Genomic DNA, 19,146 nt, shown 5'->3' on the forward strand with positions numbered 1-19,146 from the left:
ACAGACAGAGAGAACCCTTTGTTCCCCCCCCATCCAGCTTTGAAAGTATCTTGTCTCCTCATTGGTAATTTGGGTCAGGTGCCAGCAAGGTTATCTTTAGCTTCTTAACCCTTTATAGGTGAAAGGGTTTTTCCCTCTGGCCAGGAGGGATTTAAAGGTGGTTAGCCTTCCCTTTATGTTTATGACAGCAGCATTTGCTGATAATGACTGTGCAGTTACTGTGGCTATCTGCTATTCTAAATAGAGCGGAAAACTGGTAACCCTGCGGTACCACTCTGAGCTAACTCCTGGTGAATAGTGAGCCCCAGATCTCGCTATGCCCTGCTCCGTCTTTTACCCTCTGCTTTGCACACCTGGGCCGGCTCTGCTGTAACCAGAGCATTCAGCATGAGGTGGGTAACGTCCGTGAGCCTGAGTCTTCCAAGCCAGTGGTTCGCACCCAGGGGGATGTGTATTCCTGGGGGGACGCAGGGCTCTTCCCGGGGGTCCATCACCTCAGCTAGATATTTGTGTCGTTTTACAACAGGCTACATAAAGAGCCCTAGAGAAGTCAGTACAAACAAAAATTCCACACAGACAGTGACTGGTTTATACTGCTCTATATACTATACACTGAAATGTAAGTACAATATTTATATTCCAATTGATTTATTTTATAATTATATGGCAAAAATGAGAAAGTAAGCCATTTTTCAGTAATAATGTGCTGTGGCATGTCTTGCTTACAAAATCAGACATAAAAATACAGTAGTTTTTAAGTGAGGTGCAACTGGGGGTATGCAAGACAGATCAGACACCTGAAAGGGGTACAGTTGTCTGGAAAGGTTGAGAGCCACTGCACCAAGCCACCTGCCCAGCTGACAAACACAGCAGTAACTTTGGTATCTGCCAGGTGTGCAGAACCCCCAGGAGAGCAGCTGGGCAGCATGTGTAGTTTCTGACATTGGGCGTTCACACTGGATGTTGCACTGTTCAGGGTGAGCTGCCAGCAAGAGGCTCCGAAAACCAGGTCCAAATCACAGAGTGTCTTTCAGATTTTCCTTCTGGGTTATTTCTGGAGGGTTCTAGGGGGTTTATGGAAGTTGACTTGGAGGGGAGCCACCCAAGCACCTCAAGGTGGATGTAAAGCAGCTTACTCCTGGGGGAATTCTTGCCACTGCACGTGTGCAACATTCATGTCCCCCACAGACTTCTTTGCTTCCCCACAGAAAAATGACTTTCTGACAGGGAAGAAAGGGAAGCTGCAAGAGCAGTGATGCACCACTCCCTAGCAGTGCAGGTACATCGTTTCAGGAACCTGGAGCAGCCAGTGGAGAGGTAAATCAACACAGGGCTGGGGACACCCCAGCCAGTGGCTCCTACGCTGAGCCGGGATCAGCTGCTGGGCTGGAGGCAGGAGAGGACAGGACTTCCTCTTCCCCTGCAAGGAGTGGCTGGGGCTGTGTCAGACCCACCCCAAGAAACCTCCCCCAGCTGCAGGAAGCTCAGCACCCTCCCCTGCTTCCTGCTCCCATCGCTCTTCAGCTGCAGGCGAGGGGTCATTGTACAGGGAGCTGCTCCCACATCTGCCCAACCGCCATGCATCTAGACCTCCAATACCCAAACACCTCTGCCAAGCCTCACCCCATACACCCAGAACCCTTCTAGCCCCCCAATTCTCAAACCTCACCTCACTGAACCTCAACCCCTGCATCTGAAGCCTCTATCCCCAGACCTCCTGCCTCTGGACCCCCACCCAGACCACTCCCCACTGAGCTCCCTGCACTCAAACCCCCACCCCGATGAGCCCCACCCCCTGCACCATCCTGAGCCCCCACATCCAGACCCCCATGCCACTGACCCCCAATTAGGTACACCCAAACCCCCCACCCACCAAGCCCCACTCCCCCAGTACCCAGACCCCTCCGCTGAGCCCCAACCACTTTCACTTGGAAGCTCCTGCAGAGTCCAGTTGCCCCTGTACTTGGAACACCCCCCCCAATGAGCCTCTGTGCATCCAGAGCCCACCACACCCACACCCCGCACTGAGCTGCCTGCACCCAGATTGTCCCACACAGAATCCTCTCACCCCTCACCTGGATCCCCCCACACTGAGCCCCTCCGCACTTGGATCCTGCCTGGTTGAGCCTTCCTGCCCCACACCTGGTGCACCTGGCACAGAGGGGCAGGGCCCCAGGGTGTTTCTGGGGAAGGCCCAGGCCTTGTGCTGTGTCAGGGTTGGGTGCAGCCTCACCACTGAGTCCGTGTCCCCGGGGTAGGGGATGGGGACACTGGGGAGGCTGCAGGGTGATCTCCAACCTTCATGCAGCCAGTGGCCTGTGCTCCCCACTTCCATGCTGGAGCCTCTGCATTTATTTATTGACAAATAAAACTTCCAGGATTTTGTAGAATTTTTAAAAAAAGAAAAGGAGGACTTGTGGCACCTTAGAGACTAACCAATTTATTTGAGCATGAGCTTTCGTGAGCTACAGCTACAGCTCACGAAAGCTCATGCTCAAATAAATTGGTTAGTCTCTAAGGTGCCACAAGTCCTCCTTTTCTTTTTGCGAATACAGACTAACACGGCTGTTACTCTGAAACCTGTAGAATTTTAAAACGTGAGCAGAATTTTTATTTTTTTGGCGCCGAATGCCCTCAGGAGTAAGCACAGTAAAAGGGTTTGTTAGGTAAAGGGAGAAGGGGAGAGGTTTCCAGGCCCTGGAGGAAAGTGCCCCTTACTTGCTGGGGTGAGTAAGATTGGCCCAGGCTTTTTCCAGGAAGGTGTGGCCTGCCCCACGTTTCTGGGAGCTGGAAATCGGCCTGGTTTGGCTGAGGCACTTGTTGCATGGTGCTGTCTCTCCATAAAGGAAAGAGACCAGAAGGAGGGGTAGTAAGAGCTATCGTCTCTCCTGTGTTTGGCAGGTGTGTGTGTGTGTTCATCACTAATGCAGAACTAATGCAGAGCTAACCGACAGACGTGGAACGGGCCAGGTGTCCCATGCGCGTTGTCAGCAGTCTGCCTTGGGTGGCTTTTTGGAAGTGGAGGGGCTGGTTGTCAGAACAGCAGAGCTGCGGCCACACCCATTGTGGTCCCTTGGAGCTATGCGTTCTCAGTACCTCCCAAGACTAACTAATGTAGCAGCAAAGCAGGTGGCTAGACAAGGCTTGTGGGACCTTATTCCAAACTGCAGAGGACCTGCAGCCTGCAAAGAGCCTCCTGTTCTACATTAAGGGGCCGTATGCAGCACTGCAGGGCATTGCTGATCTGCTCATCCCTGCCTGCGTGACTGCTGCACTGTTTTCCATCCCAGCTCCCTCTGCACCCCAAGCTGAGTACCTTTCTGTATCCAGGGCTAGGCAGCAGTAATGGAATTGCTAAGGATTTAAATTATTTAGCATCAGCTGCTGATTCAGCTTTAAAACAATATGCATGTCTCTTACAGTAACAGCCTGGTGGCCAAAACCTGAGGTGCTGGTTGCTCCCTGAAGCCAGAGGCGGGTGAGTGGAAAACAGGGATTATCACCAGACAGGACTGAAGAGGTAATACAGTGTAGGGACCAGGTAGCTGTTGATGCACTGGTGCATGGTGAATACATGCACACTTTGCAGTCACCTGCCCCAAACTTACCCAACACCCAGGATCCATTGCAAATGCCTGATGGGAAAAGTGCAATCACCTTCCGAGTGATTCAGATCTGCACAGCTGTGGTTGCGCCAAGACCATAATGGTTCAAAAAAGAACTAGATAAGTTCATGGAGGATAGGTTCATCAATGGCTGTTAGCCAGGATGGGCAGGGATGGTGGCCCTAGCCTGTTTGCCAGAAGCTGGGAACAAGCGACAGGAGACGGATCACTTGATGATTCCCTGTTCTGTTCATTCCCTCTGGGGCACCTGGCATTGGCCACTGTTGGAAGACAGGATACTGGGCTAGATGGACCTTTGGTCTGACCCAATAGGGCAATTCTTATGTAAATACAAAAAGCTGCTGCATACCAGTACCCCTCAGTGCAGCAAAACACATGGCTTCCCCTAAATACCACAGCAAGCTGTTAAAGGAAGGCATTTACTCTTCCCCAAGGCAGTGTGTTTAAGAGCTCTTTGCCGCATGGCCTCCCCATTCCCTTAAGTGAAAGAAAAAGAACAGCTGAGGAGGGTGTCTTGAACATTGGCACCAGGCAACAAACAGTAAAGTGAGCCAGATTTCTCTGCTCTAGTTACAGTACACGGACAATAACAGCACAGTCAGAGGAAGGGGCCTTGCATTCTTTCGGGACTATATCTGAGCACAGTTGAAGGTTTTCTTCAAAGTCTCTCAAGAGAAACTCAGGGACAGAACTTTGCAGCTTTAAAAAACTCTTTGTAGCTAAAGAAAAAGTTATCTTTGCAGGTCACCTTTTCCTTCTCACTCCTGTCACAAAAGCCAGGATCTGATTGTTGGAGTCCTGACCAAATCCTAATCTGGTAACTGCTTTCTGCTACCCTATATTCCCCCTGCAGTTGTAACTGGAATACAGTATTCTTCTCACTTCCTACCTAAAACTGTAGTGCAGCATAAAGGTGGCAGAACGGCTGCGGTGTTCAGCCCAGATGTGTCTGCATTTCAGTGGGGGAAGAAATGAATTTGGGGGAAGTTGAATGGCCTCTGTGTGTGTGTGTGTGTGTGTGTGTAATAAGAAGAGGAGTACTTGTGGCACCTTAGAGACTAACCAATTTATTTGAGTATAAGCTTTTGTGAGCTACAGCTCACTTCATTGGATGCAAGCTCACGAAAGCTTATGCTCAAATAAAATGGTTAGTCTCTAAGGTGCCACAAGTATTCCTTTTCTTTTTGCGAATACAGACTAACACGGCTGCTACTCTGAAACCTGTGTGTGTAATATGGCCATATCCTAGCATCAGATGACCATGGCTGAATTAAGGGAACTGTATGTTTTTCTAGCCCAGGTTTGTATCCTAGTTTGCGAAGTGTCTGGGGGCAGAGGGGACAGTGTAAACCGGAAATGATAGCTGGTACTAATTGTGAATTTTCTTGAACTTCTGTTCCGGCCACGAGTTTGACCTTCCGTAAAGGGCATCTTGTTGTGTGCATTGTAAATGGCTTTCCTTTGCAAACACTCAGCTCCTTGAGGGTCTGTAAGGAGAACTCCAGGTGCTCAGTCACTAGAGATAGAGGCATTGTATAGAAGCTTAGTGAAGGATTCACACACACACCCATATGGGGCTTAGGGTCTGGAAATAGACAGATGAGGCCTCTTAGGGCATGTCTACACTGCAAGTAAAAACCTGCGGTTGGCTTGGGCCAGCTGACTCAGGCTAAGGGGCTGATTAATTGCTGTGTAGACGTTTAGGCTCAGGCTGGAGCCCGGGCTCTAGGGTCCTGTGGGGGGAGGGTCCCAGAGCTCAGGCTGCAGCGAGAGCCCAAACACTGCAATTAAACAGCTTCTTAGTACGAGTCAGCTGGTAAGGGCCAGTTGCATGGGTCTCACTGCAGTGTAGACAGGCCCTCAGTGTTGGTGAATCTCCTGAGGAGAAACACCCTGCCACCAGCACTGGCTTTGTTGGGTGGTTGAATGGGGGTGGAGACTGCTTCCAGGCTCAGACCCCCAGCTTTATTGGGACACTCATATTGTGAAAGGTTTAAACCCTTCTCAGCCCTGGCTGTCCGGATGGGATTGCTCTCCTGTGCGGACGGTAGCCTTCCCCAGAACCTGCAGCATTGGAGCTTTTAACTTGTCTGTATGGAGAGAGGCTGCTGATGGCAGGTTTCTAAGACTCATTGCCATTCACCCCCTGTGCTTACCCACAGAGCTAGCCACTTGCAGCCGTAGTCCATCTGCAGTGAGGGCAGGAAGGAGTTTAGAGATGGAGTTTGTTGCAGCTACCATGCTAGTGGGTGAGGTGAGGTGTAATACAGGGTTGAAAGATCAGTGGGAAGTGTTAGGAAGTGTGATTAAAATGGGAATGCAATTAATGTAGCAAGGAGAATGGTTCCACTGGGAGCGGAGCCTGCTTCATCTACAAATAGCAACAAAAACAATTAGGGATTAATTTATTAAATGCGCTGAACCACAGAGCTGACTCTGGTGAGAAGAGAGAGCCAGGAAGGTACAAAATGACAGAGCCCATCACCCGTTACCACTAGATGCCTAGTGAATTTCATAGGCTAGCAGGAGTACAGATAATGGCAGGATTTGGCCCTAAGAGTCTGCAAACATCTCCTCCAATCACTGCACATAATAGAATCGGCAGGGCTGGTTCCAAGCTGCCCGGGGTTGGTTCTGGGGCACACTCCGAGGAGGACAGGGTGCAATGCTGAACGGGGCTGGTTCTGGGGATGGCTGGGTGGGAGGTTACGTGGCACTGGCTCTGGGCAGAGGTTCAGTTTTTAATGGGGTGAATGAAAGATTCAAATGATGGAATTCGAGTTGCCTCCCGATCCTGGCCAGGCCCCAGTGAGCGCGGAGCCTGGGGGTGAAACACTTGGCTTTCTCAGAGGAGTTTCAGCCTGCCAATGCCCCTGGGTGGGACCCAGTTTGTGCTGCCTCCCCATTTTCGCAGTCCAAGGAAGGCTCTTGTGGGCTGGTGGTACTAGCGGCAGTGACCCTCACTTTGCTCTTGGCCACAGCTTGCTCCAGAGACTTCTACAAATCCATCCGGTTGTCACCATTAAGATACCACACAGTCACCGCAGTTATTTCCTGCTCTGGGCACTGTGGGCCTGGAGCGTCCCATTCACTGCTGTGCCCTAGCTGTGGGCCTTTAAGAGAATTCCGAGGGGATGAAGGGCTCTGAGAGGAGGCTGCGTGTTCCCTGCTTCCAGCTGCTCACTGGGCCTGAAGGAGCTGCAGGCCGCAGTGACTCTGCCCAGTACAGCCACGGTACTTCATCGTGCAGGAAGTGACTTCCTGAGCGAGCAGGAAAACCCAGGCTCCCATTCTGGTGTCCCAGTCTCCAGCTGGTGCCCTGCTAAGGAATGAGTTCCCTCACCAAGGAAATCATACCCAAGAGATGGCCTGTCCTCTATGGGCCTCTCTGCAGCAGCGGAAAAGTTGCTCTTCTGACTGTTAGTGGTTCTGGTGGCAGCCATAATATGCCGGGTACTATACCAACCCCAGATAAAGGCCTGGCCCCAAGCCTGCGGAGCTCACATTCTCAAAGGACACAGCAAAGGAGAAGAGGAGAGGATCCAATGGAGTAGCGGCCAGGCAACGAGCAGGCTCAAAGGGATGGTGTGAGGTGATATGTTTGCGTGGCTGGTGGTGTGTTCCTTAGAGGCAGGTGGGTTAGCCCCAGCCATATGCACGTGCCTGTCTCTGGGGCCCTTTCAGCAGTGATTTTAAAGTGACTTGGTTTAAAAATGGTTTAAAAGTGAGCTTTAACTTGTCTGTGTGGAGAGAGGCTGCTGATGACAGGTTTCTAAGGTCATTGCCGTTCACCCCCTGTGCTTGCCTACAGAGCTAGCCACATGCAGTTGTAGCCCTGGCCTTGTAGAAGGGTGTTTTGCATGGGTCCATGTAGCCATGGCCTTGCAGAAGGGTGGTCTGCATGGGGCTACTCCTGGTGTTTTGGAGTGGCCCGTCCCAGACGCCACCAGCCTTCAGACTCTGATCTACATTCATGACATGCAATTATGCAGAAAAAAATGCAGCATTGAATAAACTTGTGATACTGCTTCCTAGGTTTGGGGCAGCAGCATCTACCACCAGGCAGGAACCATGGACTTTCCGGGATACATTTAACTTCTCTAGCATTTTAAGGCAGGGGCCAAGTGTGCTAGGGAACAAATTATCCCTATTGGCAGAGTGAGCACAGAGCCCAAACTGCCTCACCCCCCAGAGGTGGTTGGCTCAGACCCGGGGGGAGGCTGTTGGGGGAGGGCGTGAAGCCCACTGTGTTGCTGCCTGCTCAGTATCTGTCCTGGGATAGGTAGTGGTCTTCAGCTCCTAGGCGTTCAAGCAAACATCTTTCAGCAGCCCGACATTAACTTACTAACCAATGCATCACCCTGGGCTGGGAGCGTGCTATGGCCGCAGAGCTCTTCCTGGCACTCTGCATCCCATCGTTTCCTCTGCTCTTCTAGCGCTCATTGCACACAACCGGTCAGCTTGGAAATTACACGCTGTGCATCGTTAACGTGAGAACATGCTTCAGTCTCCGTTGGGTGGACACTGTGGGGATGGTGTAGCATGGAGCAGCACCTAGTTATGTATTTGGAGGAGTCTGTACCTTACCAAGTTCTATGTGTATACAGAAGAGCCAGTGGCCACTGGTAAAACTGGACTTCCCCACAAGCCTGTCCCGAATGCTCAGTCCCCCTTTGCTCTTTATATTCTCTCTTGCTTTTCCTCCCACCAAACAACTCAGAAATGCAGGTGTAGGACCTTTGTGGGGAAATGGGCTGACCCTGAATCCTTGGATAGGACTCTGCACAGATCCACAGTTCAGTAACAGCTGGATGGCTGGCTAGCTAGCTTCTTCTACAGCACCTGTCAGTGCAGGGATCAATGTACTCCAGTCGTTCACAGAAGAAAAGGAATGTGAATGGAATACAGGGGAAGGCGTGGTTCTGAGGGACAGGCCCACTCACTGTTTTGTTTGTGCCCCACTCACACACAGAGGATATTCCTGCACTTGTATCACAGTGGGGGATTGTCACTGAACTGAGGGACTGTATTGATTGATGTGGGACGCAGGACGCTAGACACCATGGACGGATTGGGGTCACCAGCCTGCACTGGTGTCGGCAGCCTGTGTGGTGACAGTGACAGCGCTGTGCATCAGAAGGGACTCCGCAGGGCTGTGATTCAGAGCTGCACGTATGTTGTGTTATGCAGCAGGCAAGTGGTTTAATTTCAGTTCCTGGTTCTGGCCTCCCAGACCACAATGGGCTCCCTAGAACCACATTCCCTGAAGGTTTGCTCAATGGTTCTCATGCATTTCCCCTGTGTCTCCCTGAGCTATCAGGCCCGCATCTGGCAGAGCATCTTCCACCCAATAACCTCTCTTGGGCAGCAGAACTGGGCAGTGTCTTCTGCTCATTTGACCCTGGGAAGTTAATGAACACAAAGGGCTTTTGTAGCCCTTTCTTGCTCTCTCCTCTGTGTCTACATGAGAGTCTGCAAACTCCTGCAGACTGTGGCAATGTCTGCAAAGGATTCCTGGCTAATCTCTGGAGAAATTGGAACTGGTCAGTGGAGCAGGATTAGCTGCCAATGAAGAGGGGAATAAAAATCTGAAGGGGGGCCCAAAAGGGGGAGACATTTGGCACCAGGGAAACCATGCAAACAGGTCCTGCCCTTGCTAGCAACTGTTCATCTCCACTGGTGTTACTGATGCAGGGTGGCTGGGGGAAGATGGTCCACAAGTGACAGCATTTCAAGCACTGTGGCATCTGTCCTGGCTAGACAGGAACACGGAATATGATGTGATGCTGGCAGGCCAGGTGCCAGCTCAAGCCAAGGTCTCCGTGCCTCAGGTGAACAATGACAAATCCATTGATGGAACAAGTCTGGCTCACTTGTGTGTTGGTATTGTTATGATAGATGTTAGGATTATAAGAATGTGTTTAGTGTTTAGACTTTATGGAATGCTGATCTCATAGCATCTGTATCCCATATTGTATGGTAATATCTGAGCATTTGCATTGGGACCCTTGGTAGCTGTGTAAATCACTGGACAGGAGAGAGGGATTAAGAAGTGTGAAATGCTGGTCTCCAACAGAGGGTGTTCTGTCCTGCCCCACAAGGAAGGCCCCTCAACACCAGCCAGACTAGAGAGGGACATTAAAAAGGACAAAAGACCTTGTTGTTTACTCTCCCCCTCCAATGAAAATGGGTCTTGTTTACTTTCCCCCTCCCATCAGCTGAGTTTGCAGCGCAAAGCAGAAGAGGGGAAGGGAATAAAACCCCCTACCATGGAGGAACTGGAGCTCCTGAGCTGACTGCATACCTGTGTCAGGGTGGCACGTACACAAGAATTACGCTCTGGATCTAGGAACCTGCCTGCTGCATTGTGGCACCTACTGCTAGAGTGAAGGCTCTGCCAGTGATTCCATCAGAGCCGTGGGGCCTGGCGTGCGCGTGCACATGTCCGAAGGGGATTGTTTTTTAAAGGAAACCTTTTCTAATAAGGCCTGAGCTCTGCTGCCACTGCTGTAACTTGGAGCACAGCCCCTGCTGGGGTTAACCCGCATCTCTCCATCATACAAAGCATTTGGCAGGCTCCATTTTTCATGCCTGCATCTGAGCACATCCCAGAGTACTCGCTGCGATGAGCGCTTTCCCAGGGACGGGCTCAGCTGACTTGCAAGCATCCAGGTGGGTGCAGCTGGCTCAGCCATTGCTGTGAGCACCCCAAAGTCATGTTTGTGCTCAATGGCCTGCCCACATGTAGTCACGTCAGGTTCTGAGGCATCTGTTGGCATGGCCCCAAGGCATCCAGATCACCACAGGTCTGCAGTCAGCACATGGGTTCCTGATGAATGGGAGCTAAAAACAGAAATGGAGCACTGTGCTGTCTTGTGTTCACCTAGCGCTTTGCAAACACCAGCTAATTAATCACCAGGCACCTGAGCAGGGTGAATAAAGCCACTGGCACCCTTTAATGGAGAGCAGAATCTGGTCTTCCAGCCTGGAGTGCCAAATAAATGCTCGCCCGTCAGTGTTCATAGTGCACCCATTGTCATGGTATTGGAGCACAGACCAATAGGGGCTGTTTGGGAGGGGTCTGTTCTCATGAGCTGTGCCGTAACTTCCCGCTTCCTGCTCCAAGTAGCTTAGGGCTAACTTCCCTTCTCCCTGCATGCAGGAATCTCCAGGAGGGAAGGCTGGAGCTGGCATCTGCCCTGTGACTAGGAGAAGGAAGTTTCATTGTGTTGCAGTAACATGTAGGGATCAGGTCCCCTTGTGATGGTGCTACACGCACAAGGTCAGAGGCAGTCCTGTCCCTGAGCAGCTTTCAGACGAGGAATTCTGTCCTTACTGTGTCTCATGTTTCCGAGACCTGCCCTGCACTTTTCCTGTTTGAAAGGCAGGGTTCAGGTGCCTGAGGTCGGAGCCCCATTCACCTGCCTGCAGACGTGTTTAGAAAGCATGTTCCAGACACCCTGCCCTCTCAAACGCTCAGAGAAGAGCCCAGCCGCTGTTTACCATAGGCCCTGGCATGGGGCAGCCCCCGTAATCTCCAGTCCCCAGGCAGGAGCCTCCCCTCAGCATCTGCACGTGTGAGAGGCGATAGGGCAGAGGTCTGCTGCTGCTGATAAAGCCCTGTGCCTGCTGGGATCTTGGGCACTTGTTCTGGAGGTAGAGCTCACTGTGCATCTGTGCAGACCCCAAGCACGGAGATGGGGGCTTCCCTTTCACCAATAGGGATGCCAGGCCTGCTGCACCTACGGAAAGTGAGTACTCGGGCAGCCTCTAAAGGCAGTGGGGGACTCTTGCAACTCAATTCCTAGGGCAAGGATAGCTGGAAGGCTGTTTACCTATCCTGTCTGGCGTGTGTGTCTGTCGGAACTGGTAGCATGGGATCAGGGCCCCGTGGTGCTGGGCACCTGTGTGTGCACATGGTGAGACAGCCCCTGCCCCAGAGAGCTTGCAGACCAAACAGATGAGAGACACAGGATGAATCATTGTACAGATGGGGGACTTGGCCAAGGTCACACAGGGAGTCAGTGGCAGAGCCAGGAACTGAGCTGAGCCCCTTGTTTCCAGGCTGGAGAGTGAGTAGCAAGACCATCCCTGCTCCCCACGCCAGCGTATTCTGAGCTGATATAGCTGAGGGGGGAGGGAGATTGGCTGCCAGTTTTCTTTTTTAACGGTAAACAGCAGCGGCCAAGTTGTCATCTTTCCTGCCCACCTAAAGCACTGGGTCAGGCGCACTGGGTGGGGTTTCCATGCAGGCTCCATCTGCCTTTGCTGATGAACTGGGGGCTGTGCTGCCTTTGGAGCCAGGCTAGCAGCAACTTCCCTTCACTAGGTGCAGGTGTTGCTCACAGGGTCCTAGCACAGCTCCCCTTGCCAGTGCAAGGGGGGATCTTTTCTAAGAGCTGTGCTGCAGGCAACCTCCCTCGGGGCCTTCTTCCCTTGATGGCTTACAGCAGTGGTTCTCAACTAGGGGTCCGGGGCCCCCTGGGGCACTGCAAGCAGGTTACAGGGGGTCTGCCAAGCATGGCTGGCATTAGACTCGCTAGGGCCCAGGGCAGAAAGCCAAAGCCCTGCCCCACAGGACTGCAGCTCGGGGCTCCGAGCCCCCCACCTGGGGCTGAAGCCGAAGCCTGAGCAACTTAGCTTTGCGATGCCACCTGTGGCATAGGGCCCTGGGCAACTGCCCAGCTTGCTACCCCTCAACGCCAGCCTTGGCTTTTATACGCAGAAAAAGCGTTGTTGTGGTACAGCTGGGCGGTGGAGTTTTTACGGCATATTGGGAGGAGGCTCAGAAAGGAAAAGGTTGAGAACTGCTGGCTTAGAGAGCTCATCACACGCACAGCAGCCGGGCCAGCATGAAGCCCCTGCGTGTTTCAGCCACAGCGCAGCGCCTTCCTCTCCCGCAGTTTCAGCACAGTGATCAGCCACAGCTGTACAGATTCTAACAGACAGTTCTCTGCTCAGGCCTTTGCCCACTGCATCCAGGCAGAGCGGGTGCGAATTAGTCCTGCTGAAGCAGGGCTAGAAAAAATGAGGGGGAACAGATTGTAGAAATTAGAAGCTGCTCACAAGCAACATTTAAAAGCCTTCCCCTGGGCACAGAATGAATCTGTTCGGAAGGAACCGGATTTGGGTCTGGAGCACTGTCGGTGGGTGCTGGAACCCAGCCCCTCTCCTCAATGCTGGGAGCCATGTGCAGTGTCTGGGATAGATGAGGCTGGGTGCACCATACGTGCCCTTTGCTGGAGAGGCTGCCCCCACTCTCTGAGCTGCACCAGGCAGGCCCAGAATTTGTCCCTGATTTTTACCAGCAAGTGGAATCTGTCACATACCTTCTGTGCACTGGGTTTTTCTGGTGTGTTCTCTGCACATCCCCATCTGCGCAGACTCAGCTACATTTATTTGCTGTCATGGTTCAGGAAGAAAGTGCATTAGGAGAGTAAGAGGTAAAAAATCAAGCAGTCACGTTGCTGCTATGTCTCTCTAACCATCTGTAAGCCCTGGCAGGTTGTAAATAAGAGGTGTAATGCATGAACAGCAAGCTCTAGAGGTTTGTCTTAAATCAGAACCTGGTGATATAAAAATAGCATTCCCCACTCAGGAGGCACAAAGAGCGGGGGCTTCTGCTAGCCTCAAGAGGGAGTGACAGGTGTCACTGGGGTGTGCCTGGCCCATGCTGACAGGAGCTGCAGCCATGTTAACTCTTTCATAGCCTTGGCTCCCCAGTCTGCAGCTCCCTGGCCAGACACCGTGGGATGCTGTTCCATTGACACCTCTGCTGGTGCTGGCTGCCCGGCTGTTGATCAAGGGCGATCGTGAATTTGTGAATAATAAGACAGACTCTTAATCCTGCTTCTCAGAAAACCCAATCGTGTCAAATGGGTGTAGTCTGGGAACAAATTTGCTCAGAGCAGCAGGATTTACGCCCTTATCAAAGGGATTTGATGCCTGCGGTGTGGGCTGTTCCCTGCTTGTGGCACCCTCCCTCTCTGTGTCCCCAAAGCTGCTCTGGCTGCAGCTGCCAGCCAAGTGGGACCCACCCACAGGGGGAGCTGAGGAGCATTTCTAATCCTCAGCCACAGCTGCTGTTTAAGATCCTAAATGGCTAACCAGAGCTCTAGCTAACCCGGGCTCTGAGTGCGCCGTACATTGGTGAATGGCAGGCCGGAAAGCAGTCGCCAAGAGCTGGGGTGCGTTATTGTGCTTGTCTGTGTCGTTATTTGTGCGTTATTTGTGTTATTGTGCTTGTCTGTGTCGTTATTTGTGGTCGCAAGTGACTACACATATACGACTGAGGTGACAAACTAGAGGTGGTTCCTGAGAATTTGGCCCCAAAATGAAATATTTGAAATATGGTTTCCTCTCTCACATCCCTGCCAGGGTCTGTGTTCCAAGAGAGAGGGAGCACGGTGGAGTGGGAGTCATGGGTCCTGAGCTCTGTTCCTGGCTCTTTGACTGAGCCGCTGTGAGACCTGGAGCAAATCACTTCATGTCTCTATCTTTGATCTTCCCCCTGTAACCCGGGACAGTTGGGAAGGTTTATCCCTGATCCCTATAGGACTTGTGGTCTGCCTTAATCCTTGACCTATGTGTTGGCTGTTAAATGGTTCCTGGAGTCCTAAGGATTAATGGAATCCCTTTGTAGATGAGAACAATGTGGTCAATGGATGATCTGGGGCTCTGGGTCTTCTCTTGTGTTGGTGAGTACACAGAATCCTTGGGGCTAGCCTGGCTCATGCACTCCAGAGGGTCTCTAGTAGCTAGTTGGGTTTTATTTGGCACAGTCCTCAGCAAGCTGGGTCAGCTAGCAGCCTCCCTCGGTCTCTGTGCCAGTCCCTCCCCCCGGCTTGCTGCCTCTGGTTCTGAAGCTGTGCGAGAGGAATTAAGCTGATGCCACATGTCTCTCTCTGATTGTGAAGGGGAGCGTGCTGGGGGCCAGAGAAGTGCTGCTGATGGCAGTGATCCTTTGCTTGCTGTGGAACTGCAGACAGGCCACAGCGGTCATGCCCCAGTCCAGCCAGCCTCACTGCCTTACGCTAGTGTCTGGGCCAGTTCAAAATACCATTTCCCATTAAAATGGTTAAACTGGGAGCATTTAAGGGGAATGAAAAGGCATCCCAGCTGGCATAAACGCCCGGGCTGCAGATGTGGGGCTAGAACGTTTCAGATACAGAAGGTGCCTATAACCTAACAAATGGCGGGAAAGGTAACGAAAGCAGCAAAATAAAATGTTTGGAGGTTGAGAAAAGCTTCAGCCCCCCTTTCACCCTAAATGATTTTCCATAGTTGGGGAAGTGCAATATGAATACATTGTACAGCAGTAAAAAAGGAGGACCTGTGGCACCTTAGAGACTAACCAATTTATTTGAGCATAAGCTTTCATGAGCTGCAGCTCACTTCATCGGATGCATTCAGTGGAAAATACAGTGAGGAGATTTATAACACCCATTTTTTCATGTTCTGTGTGTATATAAATCTCCTCACTGTAATTTCCACTGAATGCATTGGATGCAGTGAGCTGTAGCTCATGAAAGCTTATGCTCAAATAAATTGGTTAGTCTCTAAGGTGCCGCAAGTACTCCTTTTCTTTTTGCGAATACAGACTAACACTGCTGCTACTCTGAAACCTGTCATTGTACAGCAGTGTTAATGCCATTTCTTCCTGGGCCCGTTAGCATGGGTGCTGCGTGCCAGGTCGTGATCACAATGCTGGGTTTGGACCAAAGAGGTTGGTGTCAGGCCCCTGTACTAGGGAACCTGATGAGGGAGCGAAGCAGCCTCTCAGCGCTGTTTACAGGGGGAGGGAGTGGACACTCGGGAGGCCAAAGTAAAACAAAGGGACCCACTGCGGGCTTAGAAACATGGGAAGAAAATAGCATCCTGAGGGAGGTGCAGCTACAACATCTGGGAAGCTCTGTCCGGATGGCAGACATGCCACTCGGAAAGGCAGTGCACTGGACGGCAGTGGAATGCCAGTGGGGGAGAAGCTTTTGGGGTGATATGGCAGCCACGTAAGACAATGCTCTTTGTTTGGCGCTGCCTGTGCAGAGGCACTGAGAGCCAGGAGGTGGCGGTGGGGGTTTGTCTGTGCTGGGAAGTTTCATTGCCTTAGAACAGGCCGTAAAAGCTGCCAAAGCGCGTAGTGTAGACAAGGGCTGACCTGTTTCACACTCTGTCAGCTGGCTGTGTGTAGCCCTGGGGGACCATAGAGGGCAAGCCAGGACCTGACAGCCCATATCTCCCAGGAGTGCTAGACAGCATGTGTTCTAAGGTGATGCAGCTTCTCAACATAAGCAGCCCGGTGGGAAAGGACTCGGTTGTTGATCTGGGCACCTTGATATCAGCAAGGCAGGGAGGGGCCATGCAGAAGAGCATGATGAGGTCAGAGAGCAGGTGGGATGGATTTATGGAGAAGATTAGAAATGCTACTTGTGTCTAACTTGGCTAAATGACCACAGGGACTATGGCTACGTTAGCCTTCACCTCCCCCCAAACCCAAGGAGGGAGCAATAGGCCAATGCTGCCAGCATGTTCACCACGCTGTAGGTCTGCTTTGAGCAGAGTTACACAGCACAGCCCCCCACTAGCAGAGGCCCTGTGCTGTGAGACGCAGTGCTGGAGATCTGGAGGGCAGAGGCTGATAGACCCAGCCGAAGGGATCTGCGATAACTGGCCAGGTGGTGAAGGCAGTGAACACAGGGAGAGGATTGGTTTAGGGGGAAGCTAGGAGCACTGGATGGAAATGAAGAAAGGGCTGAACCTCAGAAACCATTTCCCTCTGTAGCCATCTATCTGATGGCAGAGTCATACCCCAGGGAAGCGGTGGAAGCCCCGGCTACTGGGACCACTTAATCCCAGTGTTAATTAGTATTCCAGTGAGTGGCAGGTGTCAGCTTCTTGGAGCAGGGGCCTTCTCTGTCTGTTTTCTGTACAACACAGCTGCATGCCAGTGGCAAACCATACTGCAAGGGATGAAGCCCATGCTAATGTGCTGGAGGGAAGTGTCTTGCACTGGTCTCCAGGGAGTGGACAGGAGTCCTTCCTACCCCTGCTCCGTTTCTCACTCCAAGTTTCCGAACCTTTGGCTTTGTTTCACGTCATTGACAGGCTTCTCTGGCCACTTTGTGTCCAAGGCCAGCGCTGTCCAGCAGCACACAGGGTTGGCTGTCCATCAGCTTGGCTGTGTGGCTGGCCATCACTCACCCCTGGTGCTGTTGAGCAGTGGGGATACCCACACGCAGGCAAAGGCAAAACTGCCTCTTCCCCTTAGCACTGCAGCCTGTCTCTGGGAGGGGGCTGCTGCCCTGCGATTGGCGACTCCGTTACATGCCCAGTCCTTCACTGGTATGCATAGTCTGTCTGTCAAGCACCTTACATGGCAGGGACAAGGTGAGTTTGGGGCAGTGGACTGTCCTGACCTGGTTCCTCCAGGTTGACTCATGCCTGTGATGGGAGCAGCTTTACATCCTGTCTTGTGTCTGATTTAGCTGAGATAAAGCACGGCACATGCTGCTCCTGAGCCTCAGACATGTGGATTTGCAAGCAGATGTCAGCAGGACGCTGAGCAGGGGCTGCTAAGTACCTTGCTGATAGGAGCACATGGCTTTCCAAAGGAAGTGGAGGAGACAGGAGGTTGCATCCGATGAAGTGAGCTGTAGCTCACGAAAGCTCATGCTCAGATAAATTGGTTAGTCTCTAAGGTGCCACAAGTACTCCTTTTCTTGAAGCTGTAGTGTTATCACAAGTGGTAAAACTCAAGAGACAGACGTGCATTAGTGGATTAACTGGGTTGAATTGCTTTCAAGTTCTCCGCCTGAGAGCAGCCCAGGGAAACTTCACTCAGCAAAGCCCTATGATAGAGACGGCTCTGCTGCGTGTGCTTCCTTGCCAGCAAGGACTGCAGAGTCCTAGGATGTCTACACTGCTGCCTGGCCATGACTGCCCTGACTCGCAGACCCTGCAAGGGGGGAGCGTCTCTGAGCCCAGGCCCAGCCCAAATGCCTACACTGCTATTTTTAGCCCTGCAGCCCCAGCCTGAGTCAGCTGAGCTGGGCTCTGAGACTTGGTGCCGCAGGGTTTTTATAGCTGTGTAGACATACCCCGAGAGTTCAAGGCCAGAAGGGACACCAGGTCATCTAGGCTGAGCTCCTGTATTTCACCAACACCCGCCCACTAACCCACCAACTTGTGAGACCGAAGTGTCACAGCCCACAGGAGACTAGACTGCTGTGTACCACAGGCAGCGAACAGGGAGGACCAAGGTGCCCCAGTGCTTGAGCCTTCCCCCTAAGTGGCAGGGAAATGATTAAATGAGGTACATCTACTTGCACAGTAGAATCCTGGTTTCAGAGTAACAGCCGTGTTAGTCTGTATTCGCAAAAAGAAAAGGAGTACTTGTGGCACCTTAGAGACTAACCAATTTATTTGAGCATGAGCTTTCGTGAGCTACAGCTCACTTCATCAGTGATCACTTAAGATGATCACTTAAGATCACTTAAGGACAGTGATCACTTAAGATGAGCTAATACCAGCAGGTGAGCAGGCTCATCTTAAATGATCACTCTTCTTACAGTGTGTATGATAACACCCATTGTTTCATGTTCTCTGTGTATATAAATCTCCCCACAGTATTTTCCACTGCATGCATCTGATGAAGTAAGTTGTAGCTCACAAAAGCTTATGCTCAAATAAATTGGTTAGTCTCTAAGGTGCCACAAGTACTCCTTTTCTTCTCACCTTCTTGTCAACTGTTGGAAATGGGCCATCCTGATTATCACTACAAAAGGTTTTTTTCTTCTGATGATAATAGCTCACCTTAATTGATCACTCTCATTATAGTGTGTATGGCAACATCCATATTTTCATGTTCTCTGTGTGTATATATATATATATCTTCCTACTGTATTTTCCACTGCATGCATCTGATGAAGTGGGTTTTAGCCTATGAAGTGGGTTTTAGCCTACAAAAGCTTATGCCCAAAAAAATTTGTTAGTCTCTAAAGGTGTCACAAGTACTCCTCGTTCTTTCTTCCCACAGAGCTGGGCTTGGCTAGCTGCTTGCTATGCTCTGGCCATTCCACTGCAGGTGGTGGAGGGGCCTGGGGAGCTCTGCAGCATCAAAGCACTGGGGTCACACAAGAAAACCCATGGGGATGCGCCAGAAAAACGGATCTGGGTGCAGAATTGCTTCCTAGAGAGTGACCCTGGGAGCCATCTGGCAGGTGCCAGCGCTTTCCCCAGCACTGGGAAGCAGCACTGGGGTTTGCTTTTGGTGGATTCCTCAGGCACCTTTCTCTGGGGCTGCCAGCCTGGGAAGAGTGAGTGCAGTGCGTAGATGTGCTGGACGGCCGGGGGATCCCTGACTCGGTTCACAGGCCTTGGGATCTCTTCTCTGCCATGTCCCTAGCCAGGTCATCTCCCTGGATCCTCTATGTGCACATCTCCCCTCCCGCACAGGGAAGGTCCTCAGCAAATTGGAAGCTATAACAATTATTCCGCTGCTGCTGTCCACCGATAAATATGA

At 51.7% G+C, this 19,146-nt stretch overlaps 1 protein-coding gene across 7 annotated transcripts in view; it reads left to right on the forward strand.

The window, feature by feature from the left end:
- Window positions 1-11,227: 11,227 nt before the first annotated feature.
- ANK1 (ankyrin 1) overlaps window positions 11,228-19,146 on the forward strand; it is a 74,340-nt gene continuing 66,421 nt past the window's right edge. For 4 of the 7 annotated variants that reach the window (XM_077805845.1, XM_077805850.1, XM_077805851.1 and 1 more), the window contains exon 1: window positions 11,229-11,377. In XM_077805845.1, the coding sequence (XP_077661971.1) occupies window positions 11,324-11,377 (54 nt within the window). In that variant the 5' untranslated portion in view covers window positions 11,229-11,323. Of the gene's footprint in view, window positions 11,378-14,275; window positions 14,324-19,146 lie in introns of those variants that run through there. The other 3 variants (XM_077805852.1, XM_077805853.1, XM_077805846.1) reach the window with 2 other exon arrangements.

This window comes from Eretmochelys imbricata, chromosome 26 (genome assembly GCF_965152235.1).
Source record: "Eretmochelys imbricata isolate rEreImb1 chromosome 26, rEreImb1.hap1, whole genome shotgun sequence".
Lineage (NCBI taxonomy): Eukaryota > Metazoa > Chordata > Testudines > Cheloniidae > Eretmochelys > Eretmochelys imbricata.